At 43.3% G+C, this 15247-nt stretch overlaps 1 protein-coding gene across 2 annotated transcripts in view; it reads right to left on the reverse strand.

Moving 5' to 3' along the window:
• The window catches only part of ACAD10 (acyl-CoA dehydrogenase family member 10), a 56414-nt gene that overhangs the window by 31730 nt on the left and 9437 nt on the right, over positions 1-15247 (reverse strand). For both annotated transcript variants that reach the window (XM_075178461.1, XM_075178460.1), the window contains exons 8-14: positions 8243-8311; positions 7956-8137; positions 7271-7421; positions 6120-6265; positions 4911-5084; positions 3704-4110; positions 3057-3197 (exon numbers count right to left, since the gene is read on the reverse strand). In XM_075178461.1, coding sequence (XP_075034562.1) covers positions 3057-3197; positions 3704-4110; positions 4911-5084; positions 6120-6265; positions 7271-7421; positions 7956-8137; positions 8243-8311 — 1270 coding nt within the window. The remainder of the gene's footprint in view (positions 1-3056; positions 3198-3703; positions 4111-4910; positions 5085-6119; positions 6266-7270; positions 7422-7955; positions 8138-8242; positions 8312-15247) is intronic.

A 15247-nucleotide genomic window follows, 5' to 3' on the forward strand; every position in this document is an offset into this window, starting at 1 on the left:
GAAGCCCTGTCCTTTCTGGTAGTTTGGGACCCTGCTGATAACTCTCTGAGAAAGAAGAGAGGCGACACTATCCTGTATTGCCTGGCGTCTTGATGGATCTCGGGGTAACGGGGTCAAGAAGAAACAATGTGGAGCTGTGCCCAATAGGTCTATCCTGTACCCCTCTGATATAATGCTCCGAATCCAAGGATCTGGAGAGGACGCTGTCCACTGTTCTTGAAACAAAGACAGACGTCCCCCCACAGGCACCCCCTCCAAAGGAACAGGGTGGACGTCAGGATGCAGGCTTCTCCTGGGTCTTGGGAGTATGACGCCTACCTGCAAACGAGGATCTCCCCCTGGCAGAGGAGCCCCGAGAATTGGGATGCCTGCCTCTGAAGGACTGACCCCTAGGTAAGGAAGTCCCCCGAAAGGGCTGGCGAAAGGAACCCGAGGGTTACGGCTCCTACTAGGGAATACCGGCAAGGAATTGTTTTTGCCCCCGTTGCCTGTGCGATCAGGGTATCCAATTCCGGCCCGAAAAAACCTGCAGCAGAAAAAGGAATGATTTCCACTGACTTTTTTGATTCCGCATCCCCTTCCCAGGATTTCAGCCATAACGTCCTTCTTGCAGAAATAGATGCAGCCTGGATAGAAGATGAAACAGCTGCAGTATTCTGGGCCGCCTCATAAAGGTACCCCGATGCCTCCTTTAAATGCAAAGCCAGGGGGAGTAAGTCAGAGTCCTGTAAGGCCTCTGCTAACTGGTCTGCCCATGTTTCCATGGCTTTAGTCACCCAAGCTGAAGCAAATGTGGGTCTAAAAGGAAGAACCCGCAGCTGCAAATATAGATTTCAGCTGAGATTCTACCCTACGATCATTGGCATCCTGCAGAGATGTTGAACCCGTTGGGAGTAAGGTGTGTTTGGCCAATCGGAATATCGACCTTTGGAATAGTTTCCCAGCGTGCCGTATCTTCCTCCTGTAACAGATACAGGGAGGAGAATCTTTTAGGTACAGAGAACCTTTTATCAGGCTGTTTCCAGGTTCCTTCAGCAATATCCTTAAGCTCTACAGAAGGTGGAAAACGGCTAGCCTTTCTTTTGGCCTTCTTAAAGAGACTTCTGTCTCTAGGAATAGGCTCCTCCGGTTCTGGGAGGTCCAAAGCTTGTCTTCCTGCTAAAACCAAATCATTAATAAATTGGCTTTTAGAACTTTCTTCCTGACTCAAAGGTTGAACCTGGTCAGGATCAGAATTAATTTCCCCTTCTTCCTCTGAAAACTCCTCTGAGTCTGAAAGGACCATAAGGGGGTTATCCGACCTATGACGCTTTCTTTTAGAAGGCGGGATGTTAGGGGATTCAAGTAACTGGTTCAGCTTATCCAAACCCCTTCTAACTGCTGTGGACCATGGCGGTTCTGTGGGAACAGAGGCCTGGTCCGTCTGTAAAGAGGAAGGCCCTGGCATAGAGGCTCCAATAGAACCTGTGGCAGTAGGGAGGCCCAGCTGTGTACTAGGATTATTGGCCACCGAGGTTACAACACTAGACCACAACTGATTGGATTGGCAAACCATCTGAGCTAAAGAGGATACCGACTGTGATAGGGAGGCCACCCAGGCCGGTTCCTCAGTCGGTGGGGCTGACACCTGCTGGGTTTGCGCAGATGGGACCTCTGCTTCACAGGCAGAGCATAGCGCCAACGGGTCCTTCTGGCCATTAGGTAATTTAACATGACATTTAGAACATGTAAAATATTTTGCAATAGGGCCCTTTCCCTTATCTGAAATTTCTTAATAAAAGGAAGGCACACCAAACACACAGACTAAAATTGTTAAATTTAGCTGAGTAGAGAGAGAGAGAGAGAGAGAGAGAGAGAGAGAGAGAGAGAGAGAGAGATATAATGTGTGGAGAGACAGAAGTGAACTACAAGTAATCAACCAATCTATACATAAAAGCTGTAATTGTAAAAAAAAAATTAAACACAAAAAACATAAGCAAGTAGGAGACTATAAAATAACCACTTGTACACAGCAGTACAGAATATGTGTTTAAATAAATTAATACTTTGCCCAAAGGCCAAATAGGGGAGAAGTCCAGCAGCAGTATCCTGGTGTCTGCTCCCTCAGCTCTGATCTCTCTCTTCCCGGGCTTCTCCTTGGCGCCAGAAGACTGGGACAGACCATCTCTCTCTGGAAGGAGGGGGGTGAGCTCTATGTCTTAGCTCCCCCCCTCTTCAGTAATGCTGTCCCTGCAGCTCCAAATCCGGGAAAAAAACGGGGTTAATGTGGCAGAGTAATGGAGACCTCCAGGGGAGGTCTCCGCAGCGGAAGATACCTGATGCCCCCTCCTATGCATGAAGGGGGATCCTGGTATAGCCCCCTTCCTCCTCTCCTTAATAGCGCTGTTTTCCTTCTTGATCCGGATCCAAGATGGCCGCCGCTATAATAGATATCCGATAACCGGCGCTCTATGCCTGCAGTGGCAGCGCCGGTTATCGGGGAGGCTCCAGGAGCGACAGCGGTCCGGTGAGACCGCTTGTCACTCCAAATTCAGGCACCCATTCTGTCCATCCCTGTCAGTGAGAGCCGCTGGCTCTCATCTGAGCAGGGGAGTTCCTGACGCTGTTCTGCTGTGTGTGTTCTCTATAGCAGAACACACACCAGCGCTGCCACCTGTTAAAAAATAAAATTTTCAAAGAAAGTAACTGAAATAAAAGAAAAAATTACTAGCAGTACATTAACGCTGCCCAACTCACGGGCACCTAAAAAAAACTGAACAAGAGGGGGCAGGGGGATTGTAGAGGGGAGGGGTCTGTCGGCAGTACTAAAGTTAACTAGTTAGGTGCCAACTCCCCAAGCTCCCTCCACAAGCCATGGTAAGCAGTGTCCCCCAGACTGGATGAAAGAGAAATTATAAATATGTTTGACATAAAACTCCCCCTAAAAAAAAAACTACTTATGGAAGTTAATCTGTTTTTTTTCTGCTTCCGTTTATGAATGACTGCACTTGTACAAATGATCTAATGACTTGTTTTCTGTCCTGTTAACATTTGACAATAGAAACCAGACCACATACCTCTGGTGCATATAGAGATGACCCCATTAGCTCACAAAGATGAGCATATTCCATGTTTGTTAGCTTGGCACCATATTTACCACCTGGGTCACTCTCCAGAGGAAGGAAGAGATTCCACAATCCTTGGGCCTTCGCTTTTTCCTGTAAAATAAATATCAACACTAAAAAAATCCATCAATTAAACTGTCCCATATTCCCAGCTGCAGGGTGAATACATTTAAGATTAAATAAAATTAAACAAATAGGTATTGATCTGTAATCTGAACACACAGTGAGGGTCGTACCTTATGATACTGATAATCTAGTCTACTTTTAAATCACCTATATCAGTGTTGTAAAAAAAGGAAATGGATATTGTGTAAAGTTCTTGCATGTAGACCAACCTGTCACCAACCTTCAAAACGTACAAATGAATCAACTAGTTATGTGTTTGTACGCATGCTTATTAGTCATAGCTTATGATTATGGAAAATGGTTTCCAACCTACAGAAAGAATATTAACATATTGTGTTCTAATTAAGGCATCATCATTTTAATTTCCTTTAATTTACAGTATATTTTTAAAATATACAAATTATAATAAAAAATGCCAACGAGCATACTTGTCATCAAAATAGAGTCACAAGTCTAAGTTTGTTTACATTTACCTTAAGGTCTTCAATCAATGGGTGAGGTGTCCATCTGTTCTCAGAAAATTGATAATTTCTGAGTTCTTGCTCAGCAGGATAAATATGAACTTCTATAAATTCTTTCAATTTACTATAGAGGTTTTTGGTCCCTTGAGCAAGACCATCAGGGGAGATCACCAGAATACCTCTCTGTGCAGAATGAAGGGATGCTCTAGAAAAAATAACAGAGGTTCTGTTCTCTGAAGGACTCATGTTCCATACTTTACTCCAAGTACTGTATGATCTTGTTGTTGGATTTTTAGAAATGGCTCCTGAATGAGATTTGAATACCCGAAAACCTTCTTTTGTAGCAAAATCCCAAGCTAGGTCAGCCAAGACTTCTGCTAATTTTCCACCAACTTCTGCATTTGCCGAGCTAGCCTGTCCTACAAGAGATTAAATTAGGTTTCAAAGGAGCATTCACTTTTTCAAACACTGAGCATCTTCCAAAGCATTTTTCCCATTGGTCAAAGATGCATACATGCCTGTCAACCAGCAGTGAAAATTGGACTTACACTGGACTGCCTTTCCACATGAACAGCAAATAAATAACAATGTCCACATGCTAAAATTACTCTATTAAAAAGAACAAGAAGCTTTAATGCAATCAATGAATAGACCGTGATCTTGTTTTATAAATCAGATATCAATTGTCATCCTCTATGCCAAAGGATGGAACAAATTAAAACTTAGCACTTAAGGCTCCCTTGCGTCCCTGTTTTTTTCCCATTGGAGTGTGTCTGGCAGAGGAAATCTTGAATTTGGGAAACTTAAAAAAATGTAGAGGGACCCCATGCTTTTTGTCTCCCTGCTTTAGCAGTCACCAGCCCAGGCTAAAGGATGTTGTTGTATTTCTTCTTTTCTTTTCTAAACTAGTAAAGATATATGCAGATTATCAGCAGCAGCATGGATCATTGCACCAGGACTTTTAGAGACACAAAAGATATGCCTCATAAGAGAAGCATTTAGAGCGGAGGCCTACTCTGAACAAGTAATATCTCCAGGGGGTTTGTTACACTCTTGCACATCCCCAATCTCCATTTTCAGGTGTATGGAGTGGCAAGTTTCAATGTCTTCTGCAAAACAACACATGGTTTGCACATGGTAATCACTCTCCAAAACCACCAGAACCATTTACTCCGTAAACAGAAACAAAATGTAGTCACACCATAAGTCCCATCCATACCTGTGAGTGAACGTTTATATACACCTTGCACGATTGCGGCCAGTCTGAAAAATGAGAAGGCCATGTAGAAGTTCCTGTCCTCGACCTTAGGAATTCCCCTGTATTCACAGTACTGATGAAAGTATTCCTCTGCAGTAGGAATCCCCAGCTCTTTCAAATCATAGTTTTTTAGCCCTTGAATAAAGAAAGATTGGAAGCTAATATCCAAAGTCATAAATATTAGACATTCCTTACGGTGTTAATTGACCACAATTGGCTGGGACTGTATCCTTTGATACACACTTTGTTACCTATCTTTATGTCCCTCTTTAATAGATGCAAAACACTGTCATACTATTTGAAGTACTTGGGAGAAATTATGATTTTTAATTATTATTTGTCAATGTTTAAAATACCAGAGACTGTGAAAGTTTTAGTACTGAAAAGTATTTTTAACAAAAATAAACATTTAATCATCAGTACAATTTCAGCCGGTGGATGGTGAAGTATACAATGGCATCAATTCTCCCTCCCTGCATTAATATGCTTTCAGCTGTTCTTCCTGTGAAAACCTTCCAACCTGTATATCGATCATATTCTGAACAATGAGGAAAGTGGAGGGACCGAAGAGTGATCGTATAGACATTGTTGGCTGAACCATGGGTCATCCAGAGCCAAAGTTGGAGAAGAAAAATATAACAAAGCAAACCTCAATTAAAAAAACCAGTACATTTAATGATACAATCCCTTTAATTTATCTTCTGCAGAACAGATTACACTCATGAGACTGCTACTGTTATATGCTGGCCACAAGCACCGTGGTATCGGGTAATTGACATGTGTGGCCCTAAAACAACCACAATGCCCAATAATGATTCCATTATTATTATAAAGTCATATAGTCATTATTGTGCATATTGGTAAATCCCTTTGGAAGAAAACTAATAAGCTTTTGTATGAAAATTGTCTACCGTCTGTACAACTGCTAACTAAGCATTGTGGGCGGGGCCAGTTTTAGAATTTGGATTGTATAAATATCACACTCCACCCCCCAAAAGCAAGCGAATGTGAAGTTTCTGCTTATACAAATGTTTGATAAGGTGTAACGAAAATATAAATATATAAATATATTTATTCATTGATGCAACAAAATATAATATAGAATTTCTTTTAATAATAAAATTATACAATTTAATAGTAACAGAACATATGGAACCCTTTCTGGAATACCTTTCTGGATAGGGAGGTCATGTGGAAGATAATGAGTCAAACAGTTGTAAGCCACATCAGACATGGGATCTCCCAGTGTAGACAGTTCCCAATCCAAAACACCAAGAACTTCCACTTTATCCTGGTGAAATATTAAGTTATCCAACCTAAACATTCAGCAAAAATGTATTGGAAACGATATATATGCCTCAGTCAGTGCATTCATTATAGACATGCTTCTTTCCATTACAAAGCCAGCTGGAGTGAGTGGCATAAATTGAACATAGAATATTGCTGGTGCATTTGAAAATAATGTAATTCTGTAGGACATAGAAAGCAACTATAGGTGACTATCCTGCTGACAGGTCAGTAGGGTATGCTAGGACTTCTAGTAAATAAAGCTAAGGCTAGCAGGAAATGCTGAGACTTGCAGTTCCACAACAACAGGCTATCATTAATGAGAACTACCCCACCTACATAATATCCACTGTACACAAAAGTTTTGCTAAGCTATCTATGTGAATTATCATGAACCGAAAAACTGCTACAATAGTGTGCATATTTGATTTTAATTGGCCCTTTACAATGCTATGGTAATTAAAGTGTTAAAGAACCTAAAGACCTTTGCTTTACATGGAAAACATAGATTGAAGATGTTAAATAGTACCCCACCATCCTTGATCTACCCTATCCAAACAATGGGGTTCCTCCCTCTGGGACCCACATTTTCTATGCTGTTGTGGTTCCTGAAGACATTTAAAAGAGGGCCTGATTTGGAGCAAGCTGCAGTAGCGCTTTACAATTGGGGACAAACATAGTAAACTAATAAATAAACAAACTGGGTAAAACAGACAAAGAGGTGAGAAGGCCCTGCTCGCAAGCTTACAATCTATGGGACAATGGAAGTTTGACACATGAGGCTAAGGCTAAGTCTACATTTTGCATTTCGGCCCAGCCAAATCAGGCTCTCTTTTGTGGGGGAACTTATTTTCAGGGACCGCAACAGCACACAGGATGGGAATCCACAGAAGAGACCCGCACTGTTTAGATAATAGAAGCAAAAGAATTATCCTTTAACGGAATCATTATCAATTATTTTGAGCGAGTCAACAAGCTATGCAATGCTGGGTAAACACAATATAAAATCTGTGAGATCTCTCTGTACTTGTTACCTAAAATCTCCATGTACAACAGTAGTGTTCTGGCCTGCAGGGAGGTGATGCGGAAGCCACTCAATAAGCCTCTCCATGGCTGGGATTGTACGAGTCTCACTAGATCTATACTGCTTGGTCCAGATCTGAATTTGGCGTTGAACATATTCACCTTATTGGAAGCAAACAAAACATGTTTGGGCTAGTGATTAATCATTTAAAACTCAACACATTCGGCCATTTCCCCCATCTGCAACCAAATCCACCTTACTGGGTCAGTCACTGAAACACTGAAAATTCTAGAGACTGCCTAAGAGAGTTATGCTCACAGCCCAGAGGTGCAGTACAATCAAGTTTATTAAACACTGGCAAATGTGCACTTTTCAATAGGTATTCGTAATATATAATCACTCTCATATAGCTTTAATTTCTAGATATGTTCTCTGTCATAACCAAATGAAGGTTAATAACAATGCTTGGGAATCATTGGTGGTAAAAAGGTTATTTCTGAAAAGCCATTGCAAGGTGCAGTCTCTGCCAATATTAAGTACTGCAGAGCCTTCATTGATTTTAGTTACAGTAGAACAGATGAAATACACTAAACGGGACACTTCATTAAATCAAAGCAAATAACTCCCAAAGTCAAACACCATCAGCTTTCATCATGTATCTGAACTTAGTTCAGTCTCTACAAGGAGCTAGTTACCCTGTTTCCCATAATCCTCCAGGCCAGCTTTCTGGATATCCACACTGTGAATCTTGCACAGAACTTTATTCATTGCAGTATATATAGCTCCACGTTGTTTAGCATCAAGTCCTGGTAGAGAAGGATCTTTAAAAATGCGCCCAGTTAAATACTCCATTAAGTAGAAGGGAGTCCCGATTATACTGTCAGAAATAGAACAATTCCATTGGTGTAAGAAACTGAAAGTAATAGCTTACAGCCACAAGAAAGAAAGGTAATCTTAAATATCGATTGTAAATGAGATTTACCTCGAATCTTCACAAAGACTGAACACCTTTGGTACCGGAACACCAGCTTCACCCAGTGCTTTTAAGATCCTATAAATACAGAATCTGTTAGCAAACAAGTGAATGTTGAGTGTGATTTGTTCGTGGTCATTCATTCTTTATAATGTGCAATTATTAACGTTACATCCTAATAAACTGAGCCAATTTTTATCACAAGCGGCTATCCTAAGCAACTTTATTATCTTGTATTTTAAATAGGCAAATATGTAATGATACAATATATTTCTAAAAGATACAGCATCAAAACTATCATGACTCGCGATACGCGGACCGATTCTAAGACCTATCCTAATCACCAAGTGAAAGGATCAATGTCCAATTTGGCCACAAATGTAGTTGAAATAATTTGGATTAGGATGATTGTCACGGCTCTGAGGGTGTTTTGCAGATCCCTTACCTCTACTATAGAGGATGGTGGAGGCAGAACACAATAATATTCTTATGATAAGTTCACGGCTTACAAGCATCAATAATAACACAGGAGAAAGTAGTAGTGCTGCAACGTATTATATTGAATGTTGGTACAACAGGAATGGAAGGAATTATATATATATATTGGCAAAGATGAATACACGGCAATTCGTAGTAATGCAGACATTAATCACATATGCTACTTCATAGTCGGTAACCCTTAGCAACAGCATGAGAAGATATACAGTTCAACGCAGTGATGATAAACAAGAACACTAGGATCCAATAGACCACCACACATCAGATGAATGTGAATCACTGGTACAGCTTACAGTCCAAACAGAGTAGTATATAGAATTTAGCTGATGCGAGAGTAGAGATGACTCAACATAGCAGGTGGTACTGGAAACACTGTGATTCTTATTAAGTAGAACAGCAAGCGTTAAACATCACCCAAGGACTTGGATGAACACCGACACGTGCAGTAGAATGTTGCCTAGAAGTAGCAGAGACGTGAGTAGTATCTGAACCATGCGTGGAACTACAGGTAGCAGGATTCGTTGTAACTGCAATGGTAAGTTCGCTGTAGTATGAAGCAAATGAACAGAGACACGTAACTTGAGTTTAAGTACTAGCCACCGGCACAACAAGTAGTTCACAATAACAGTCCAGTAAACAGGTAACAGCAGAGTAAGGATAAACCGTGTCAGACGTGGAACTACAGGTGACAAGTAACTTGACAGTAGCTCTTACAGCGAGATGCAGCGATCTTAGCCAGTCAGACGTAAAGGAAACCAATAGATAGGGCACAGGTTTAGCAACAACTCACGATACTCGTTCAGCGTGCAGATGAATAGCAGAGAGGAGTTCCAGCTTGCAGGTGAACAGCAGTGAGGAGTTTGCAACTTGCAGGTGAACAGCAGTAAGGAGTTCAGTCCAGCGAGCAGGTAACGGACACACGGAAGGAGAGGTATACAGCCAGATCCAAATGCAACCAGAGTAACACGAAGAACAGGCAATGAGCCCATAACCTTGGGAGGTTAATATAGTGCTCCAGGACCAATGAGGTTCAGGAGGAGGTCCAGATCACAGTAGCCAGGAACACCTGTGAAAGCAATGTCTCTGAGGCAGAAGCAAGCAGAATCATGGTTCTTAAAGGGAAAGTCACAGCGCCGGCAACTAACTATGGGACCGGCGTGTGACAATGATGTTGAACTAAGAAATGTTATGTCTTTTAAAAATGACAATCGGTATAATCTGAAAGTCACCTCAACCACAAGCAAAGTATCTTTTTTGGATTGAGAAGATTATGATGATAATGAAGAGATAAAAATGAAAACACATTTTAAACAGGTGTATGTCAACAATTATCTCCTACCAACAAGCTGCCACAATCCCCTTTGGTTAAGAAACATTCCAAAGGGACACTTCAGAAGATTAAAGAAGAATTACAAAGAGAAATAAGTAATACAATTACAAACTCTCTTATGAGGCTCTTTAAAGAAAGGGGTAATTCTACAAATTTATTGGAGGATTGTAGTAAAGAATCTATGCTCAAACAAACATATCTGATTATGTATAGGGAGAAGAAGGTAAGGCCAATCTTCCTTTTATCGCTGAATACAATCAAAACAAATTAAAAAGAAAGTGAACAAGTATTGACATGTCCTATTGAAAGATCCCACTTTAAATTCCATTGTCCCTGAAAAACCACTAGTGAATTTTAAAAAAGCCCCTAACCCAGTGGTTCCCAAACTTTTGCAGTTCGCGGCACCCTTAGAGTCTCCAAATTTTTTCAAGGCACCCCTCCAAAATAATTACTGAGCAGTCCTGTTTTAGAAGGAGTTGGGTCAAAAAATTGTAATAAGTATTTAGGTCACGACAGAAATACTTATTTAGTTGTATGCAAAAATGCCCTTTTGCATCCAGACACTCTGCCCCCTCTGCATCCAGGCACCCTGCCCCCTCTGCATCCAGGCACACTGCCCCCTCTGCATCCAGGCACACTGCCCCCTCTGCATCCAGGCACACTGCCCCCTCTGCATCCAGGCACACTGCCCCCTCTGCATGCAGGCACACTGCCCCCTCTGCATGCAGGCACACTGCCCTCTCTCACGTTACCCCCCTCCTCTGCCCTCTGTCCCCTTCCCCTGCCCTCTCTCACGCTGTCCCCCCTCCTCTGCCCTCTGTCCCCCTCCTCTGCCCTCTGTCCCCCTCCTCTGCTACAATCCCTCTCACTCTGCCCCGCGCCAGCCATAGAAAAAAGAAAGAGCACATAAACTTACCAATCCACGCGGCGCAGGGACTCAGCAGCCTCCTCTCTCCCACAGCCGTCACTGACGTCATTCAGTGACAGCTGCAGGAGAGAGGAGGCTGCTGGGTCCCGGCGCCACGCGAATTTATGTGCTCTTTCTTTTTTTTTAGGGCTGGCCCGTGGCACCCCAGTGACAGCGCCGCGGCACCCCTGGGAGCCATGGCGCACAGTTTGGGAACCACCGCCCTAACCTGAAAATCCATCTAGCCACTATGGTTTAAGAAAATGCAAACAACAAGGATGGTAATTGGTTAAGCTTAGATAGCAATGTTTTTTTCCCCTGTCCAGAATGCAAATATTTTAGATTTTACGTCAAAATCAATTCCCTTTCTTCTAAGAATAGATCAAAAAGATTACAAAATCAATGAAAACATCACGTGTCATTGTATTGTGAATCAACTTACTGGAGTGTTCCTGTGGCCTCCAGTATTTGGGAAAGACCACCCTAATATTAAAAGGTAACAATACAAGACCATCTTCTAAAGACCCAAAATGGTCTACAGACTAAGTGTGTATAAAAACACCACTTTCTGGACAAACGTGTGTATGCCTCCCCTGGTAAGAATGAGTGTTTGGAACTTTTCCAGACCCTGAGGGCCTAGCTCGCGACCACCAGGGCGGTAGTGATGGCCGGGGATTTTAACTGTCCTATAGAGGAAGGCGGACGAAGTTCTAACAGCAATGCTAAACTTGATGTTTCTTCTAGGTTGCTGCAGGAGATGGTAGCCGAAGCATCCTTGTGGGATGCAGTGGGATCCATGGGGGCTGGCTCTGTAAACTATACTTGGAACCGCCCCGATGGCTCAGCGAGTTCCCGGATTGACTTTGTATTTACTTCGAGAGCAGTAAGGCAAAAAGAGACATGTCATCGTTACCTGCTTCTTCTCAGACCACAGGGCCATTCTTTTCGAGGGGGTTCTGGCCACGGTTTTCCTCCCGGGCTCAGGCTCCTGCAAATTGAATAGCGCTCTGCTAGAGAGGGAGGATGTGTTGGAGGAGCTGAGGGATGCCTACGTCACTTGGAAAAATGATAAACTGTACTTTGATTGCATGTCTAGCTGGTGGGAATATGTCAAGGTCAAAATTTGCAGTTTCTTTCATGCTAAGGGAAGACAGCAGGCGTGTGAGAGGAAGAGAAACTGCAGGATGCTACAGCATGAGCTGCAGTCCCTGTTGGATCTCCAACTTTGTGGCTGGGACGTGAAGGATGATCTGGCGGAGGCCAAGGGGAGCCTGAAAAAACACTTTGAGGAGGAGTCCAGATGCATCGTCTTCCTTTCCAAGGTGGTGAACCTGGAGAAAGGTGAGAAATTTAACTCTTTATTTTTCTGAAAACTCCACTCCGGCCACACGCCCCTGACTGAGCTGCGGGGCGAGACCGGCATTCCCAGAAAGGGGAAGGAGGGCGTCATGGGAGTCGCCACAGACTACTACAGCAACCTCTACTCCCCTAAGACAATCTACTCAGATACGGCTGAAACATTTAAGATTCCTGTCAGATATCACTAACACTATTGATCCCGCAGGTAAAGAAGCCATGGACAGCCCCCTGACATTCTGCCGCTAGATCCTTTAGGCCGGGTAGGACCCCGGGCAGTGACGGTCTCCCAGCAGAGCTGAATCTAGCGCTGTGGGACCTCATTGGCCCGGACCTGCTAGAGCTGTACGAGGACATGGTGGTGAAGGGCAGAATGCCTTCTACTCTGAGAGAGGGACTGATCACGATTCTGTATTTGCGTAAGGGGGAGATATGTGACCTTAAAAATTGACGGCCCATCTCTCTCCTGAACGTGGACTACAAAATCCTCAACAAAGTACTAGCCAACAGGCTAAAGGTTGTCATTGGGCAGATTGTTCATCCGGATCAGACTTGTGGCATTCCTGGTTACAGGATTGCAGACAGCCTTGCGCTGCTGAGGAACACGGTCCATTACATCAAAGATCGCCATGCACATGTGGCCCTGATCAGTCTTGATCAGGAGAAGGCCTTTGATCGTGTTTCTCATGAGTTTATGCGTAGGGTTTTGTGCAGGTATGGATTGGGTGATATGTTTTGTTCTTATGTTAACTTGATGTACCTTGATATTTACAGCTCGGTGTTGATAAACGGCTGGAAAACTGACCCCTTTTCAGTCCTGTCTGGCGTCAGACAAGCTGTCTTCTTTCACCTCTTCTTTTTGTTTGTTGTATAGAGCTCTACGCGATGTGCATCAGGCGGAATCCAGAGATAAGAGGCATCACCGCACCGGGTCCAGACAGTCTAGAGGCCAAGTGTTTGATCTACATGGATGACGTTACTGTCTTCTGCGCTGACCAGCATTCGGTGACAGCACTTGTCCAGACCTGCGAGAACTTCAGCTGAGCTTCAGGGGCAAAGGTCAAATGCGGGAAGTCAGAGGCGATGCTCTTCGGACAGTGGCACCTGTCATCCCCCGCTGCATTCCCCTTCACAATCAAGTCGGACTTCATCAAGATTCTTGGAGTTTGTTTTGGTGGAGAGGAGGCAACCCTGAAGTATTGGGAATAGAGACTGGCGAGTCAGGTGAAAGATTGGCCTGTGGAGCCTCAGAGACCTTACCATCGAAGGGAAAGCACTGGTGTTGCGCAACGAGATCCTTCCCATTCTGCAGTACACGGCCCAGGCTTGGCCACCTCTTGCTGCCGTCTGCAAGACCATCACGAGGACAGTCTTCCACTTCATCTGGGGCTCCAAAATGGCAGAGTGAAGCGGTCGGTTATGTACAAGGAGCCTCTCAAAGGTGGGAAAGGGATCCCAGATATCCCCACCATGCTGTGAGCCTTCTTTGTTTGTAACTGCATCCACAGGACTCTCATTTAAAAGAACATTTGCTCTGCTGGGAAGTCCATGTCTTGCTTTTTTCTCCTGCCTCTTTGGAGGACCCTTGGTTGGGACAAGTGGGACAGCTCCTTCCCTTACAACTGGACTACACCTTGATTTTACCTGGATGTTGGACAATTTGTGAGGGCGCACAATCTGGAGGGACTTAAACCAAACTTGTGGAAGCCAAAAACTGTCCACAAGCTTATCAGGGCAAAAAAACACCATGGAGTCTGTTCCAGGGCTCCCTGTTGCTACAGGCAAACACGTGTGGGAGAATATGGCCTCTAAGAGGCTGACTAATAGACATAAAGACACTGCATGGATGGCTATCCAGGGGGGTCTGCCTCTCAGGACATTCATGTACTCCCAGAACAGATATGTCCACTGCCCCTTCTGTATCACCAGAAGGGAAATAGCTCAACATATTTTTTGGGACTGCCCCACTGCACAGGCACTGTTGTATGGCGTGGAACATGAACTTAATGATAGTGTGCCCAGGACTTGCCTTTCATACCATTTGGTATGAAAGGCAAGGATTATTTTTATGGATTATTTCCTGGGACCCACATCATTGGGGCAATCCAGGAGGCCTGGCACCTTATGAACTGTTTTAAGGATGCTATGTGGCTTGCCAGGAGTCGCCTCATTTTGAAGCAGGAGAAGATGATCATCGAGGACTGTAATGTATCGTGTGTTTGTTGTACTTTATACAAATAAAGCTACTTTTTCAAGAAAAAAAAAATGGGGAAAACAATACCAGTTTAAAAATGAAGGCGATATAATGGGATTTTTTTTTTTTTTTCTTAACTATTTATTTTGAAAAATAGCAATGATGTACAGATAAGAATCAACAATTAGTACATTTGCAGGAATAGAAACAAAAACAGAAAACAATACAGATCATGGGCATATGTTAATGGCGCTGAAAATATTTCAGTAGCAAATTTCAAAGACAACAACAGGTTGTCATTAAACAGACAGGTAAGTATACAATTGTTATCCAGAATATTCAGGATACTATAACATTTTATAACAATATAGTATGGGGGGGGGGGGGGCGCGGGGGTACTAGTCGTCACCAAGAATATAATGAGATTTTTTATACTCACGCTAAATCCTTTTCTCCGATTCCATCTGGGGGACACTGCTACAATGGGGTTGTAGTTGGGGAGTGTGGGAATTGGCACTTAACTAGTTAACTTGTTGCTTGTAACCTGCTGACAGACCCCTCCCCTCTGTAACCACTCTGTAGCTCCTCCATGTAATTCTAAAGCCCCAAGGAAGGTGATAAAAACCAATCAAAGACCAAACAGCAAAAGAGCAGAAGGGAGGGAACGCAGTCTCCCCTAGATGGAATCAGAGAAAAGGCTTTATCGTGAGTATTAAAAATCCCATTTTC

This window comes from Mixophyes fleayi, chromosome 1 (genome assembly GCF_038048845.1).
Source record: "Mixophyes fleayi isolate aMixFle1 chromosome 1, aMixFle1.hap1, whole genome shotgun sequence".
Taxonomy (NCBI): Eukaryota; Metazoa; Chordata; class Amphibia; order Anura; family Limnodynastidae; genus Mixophyes; species Mixophyes fleayi.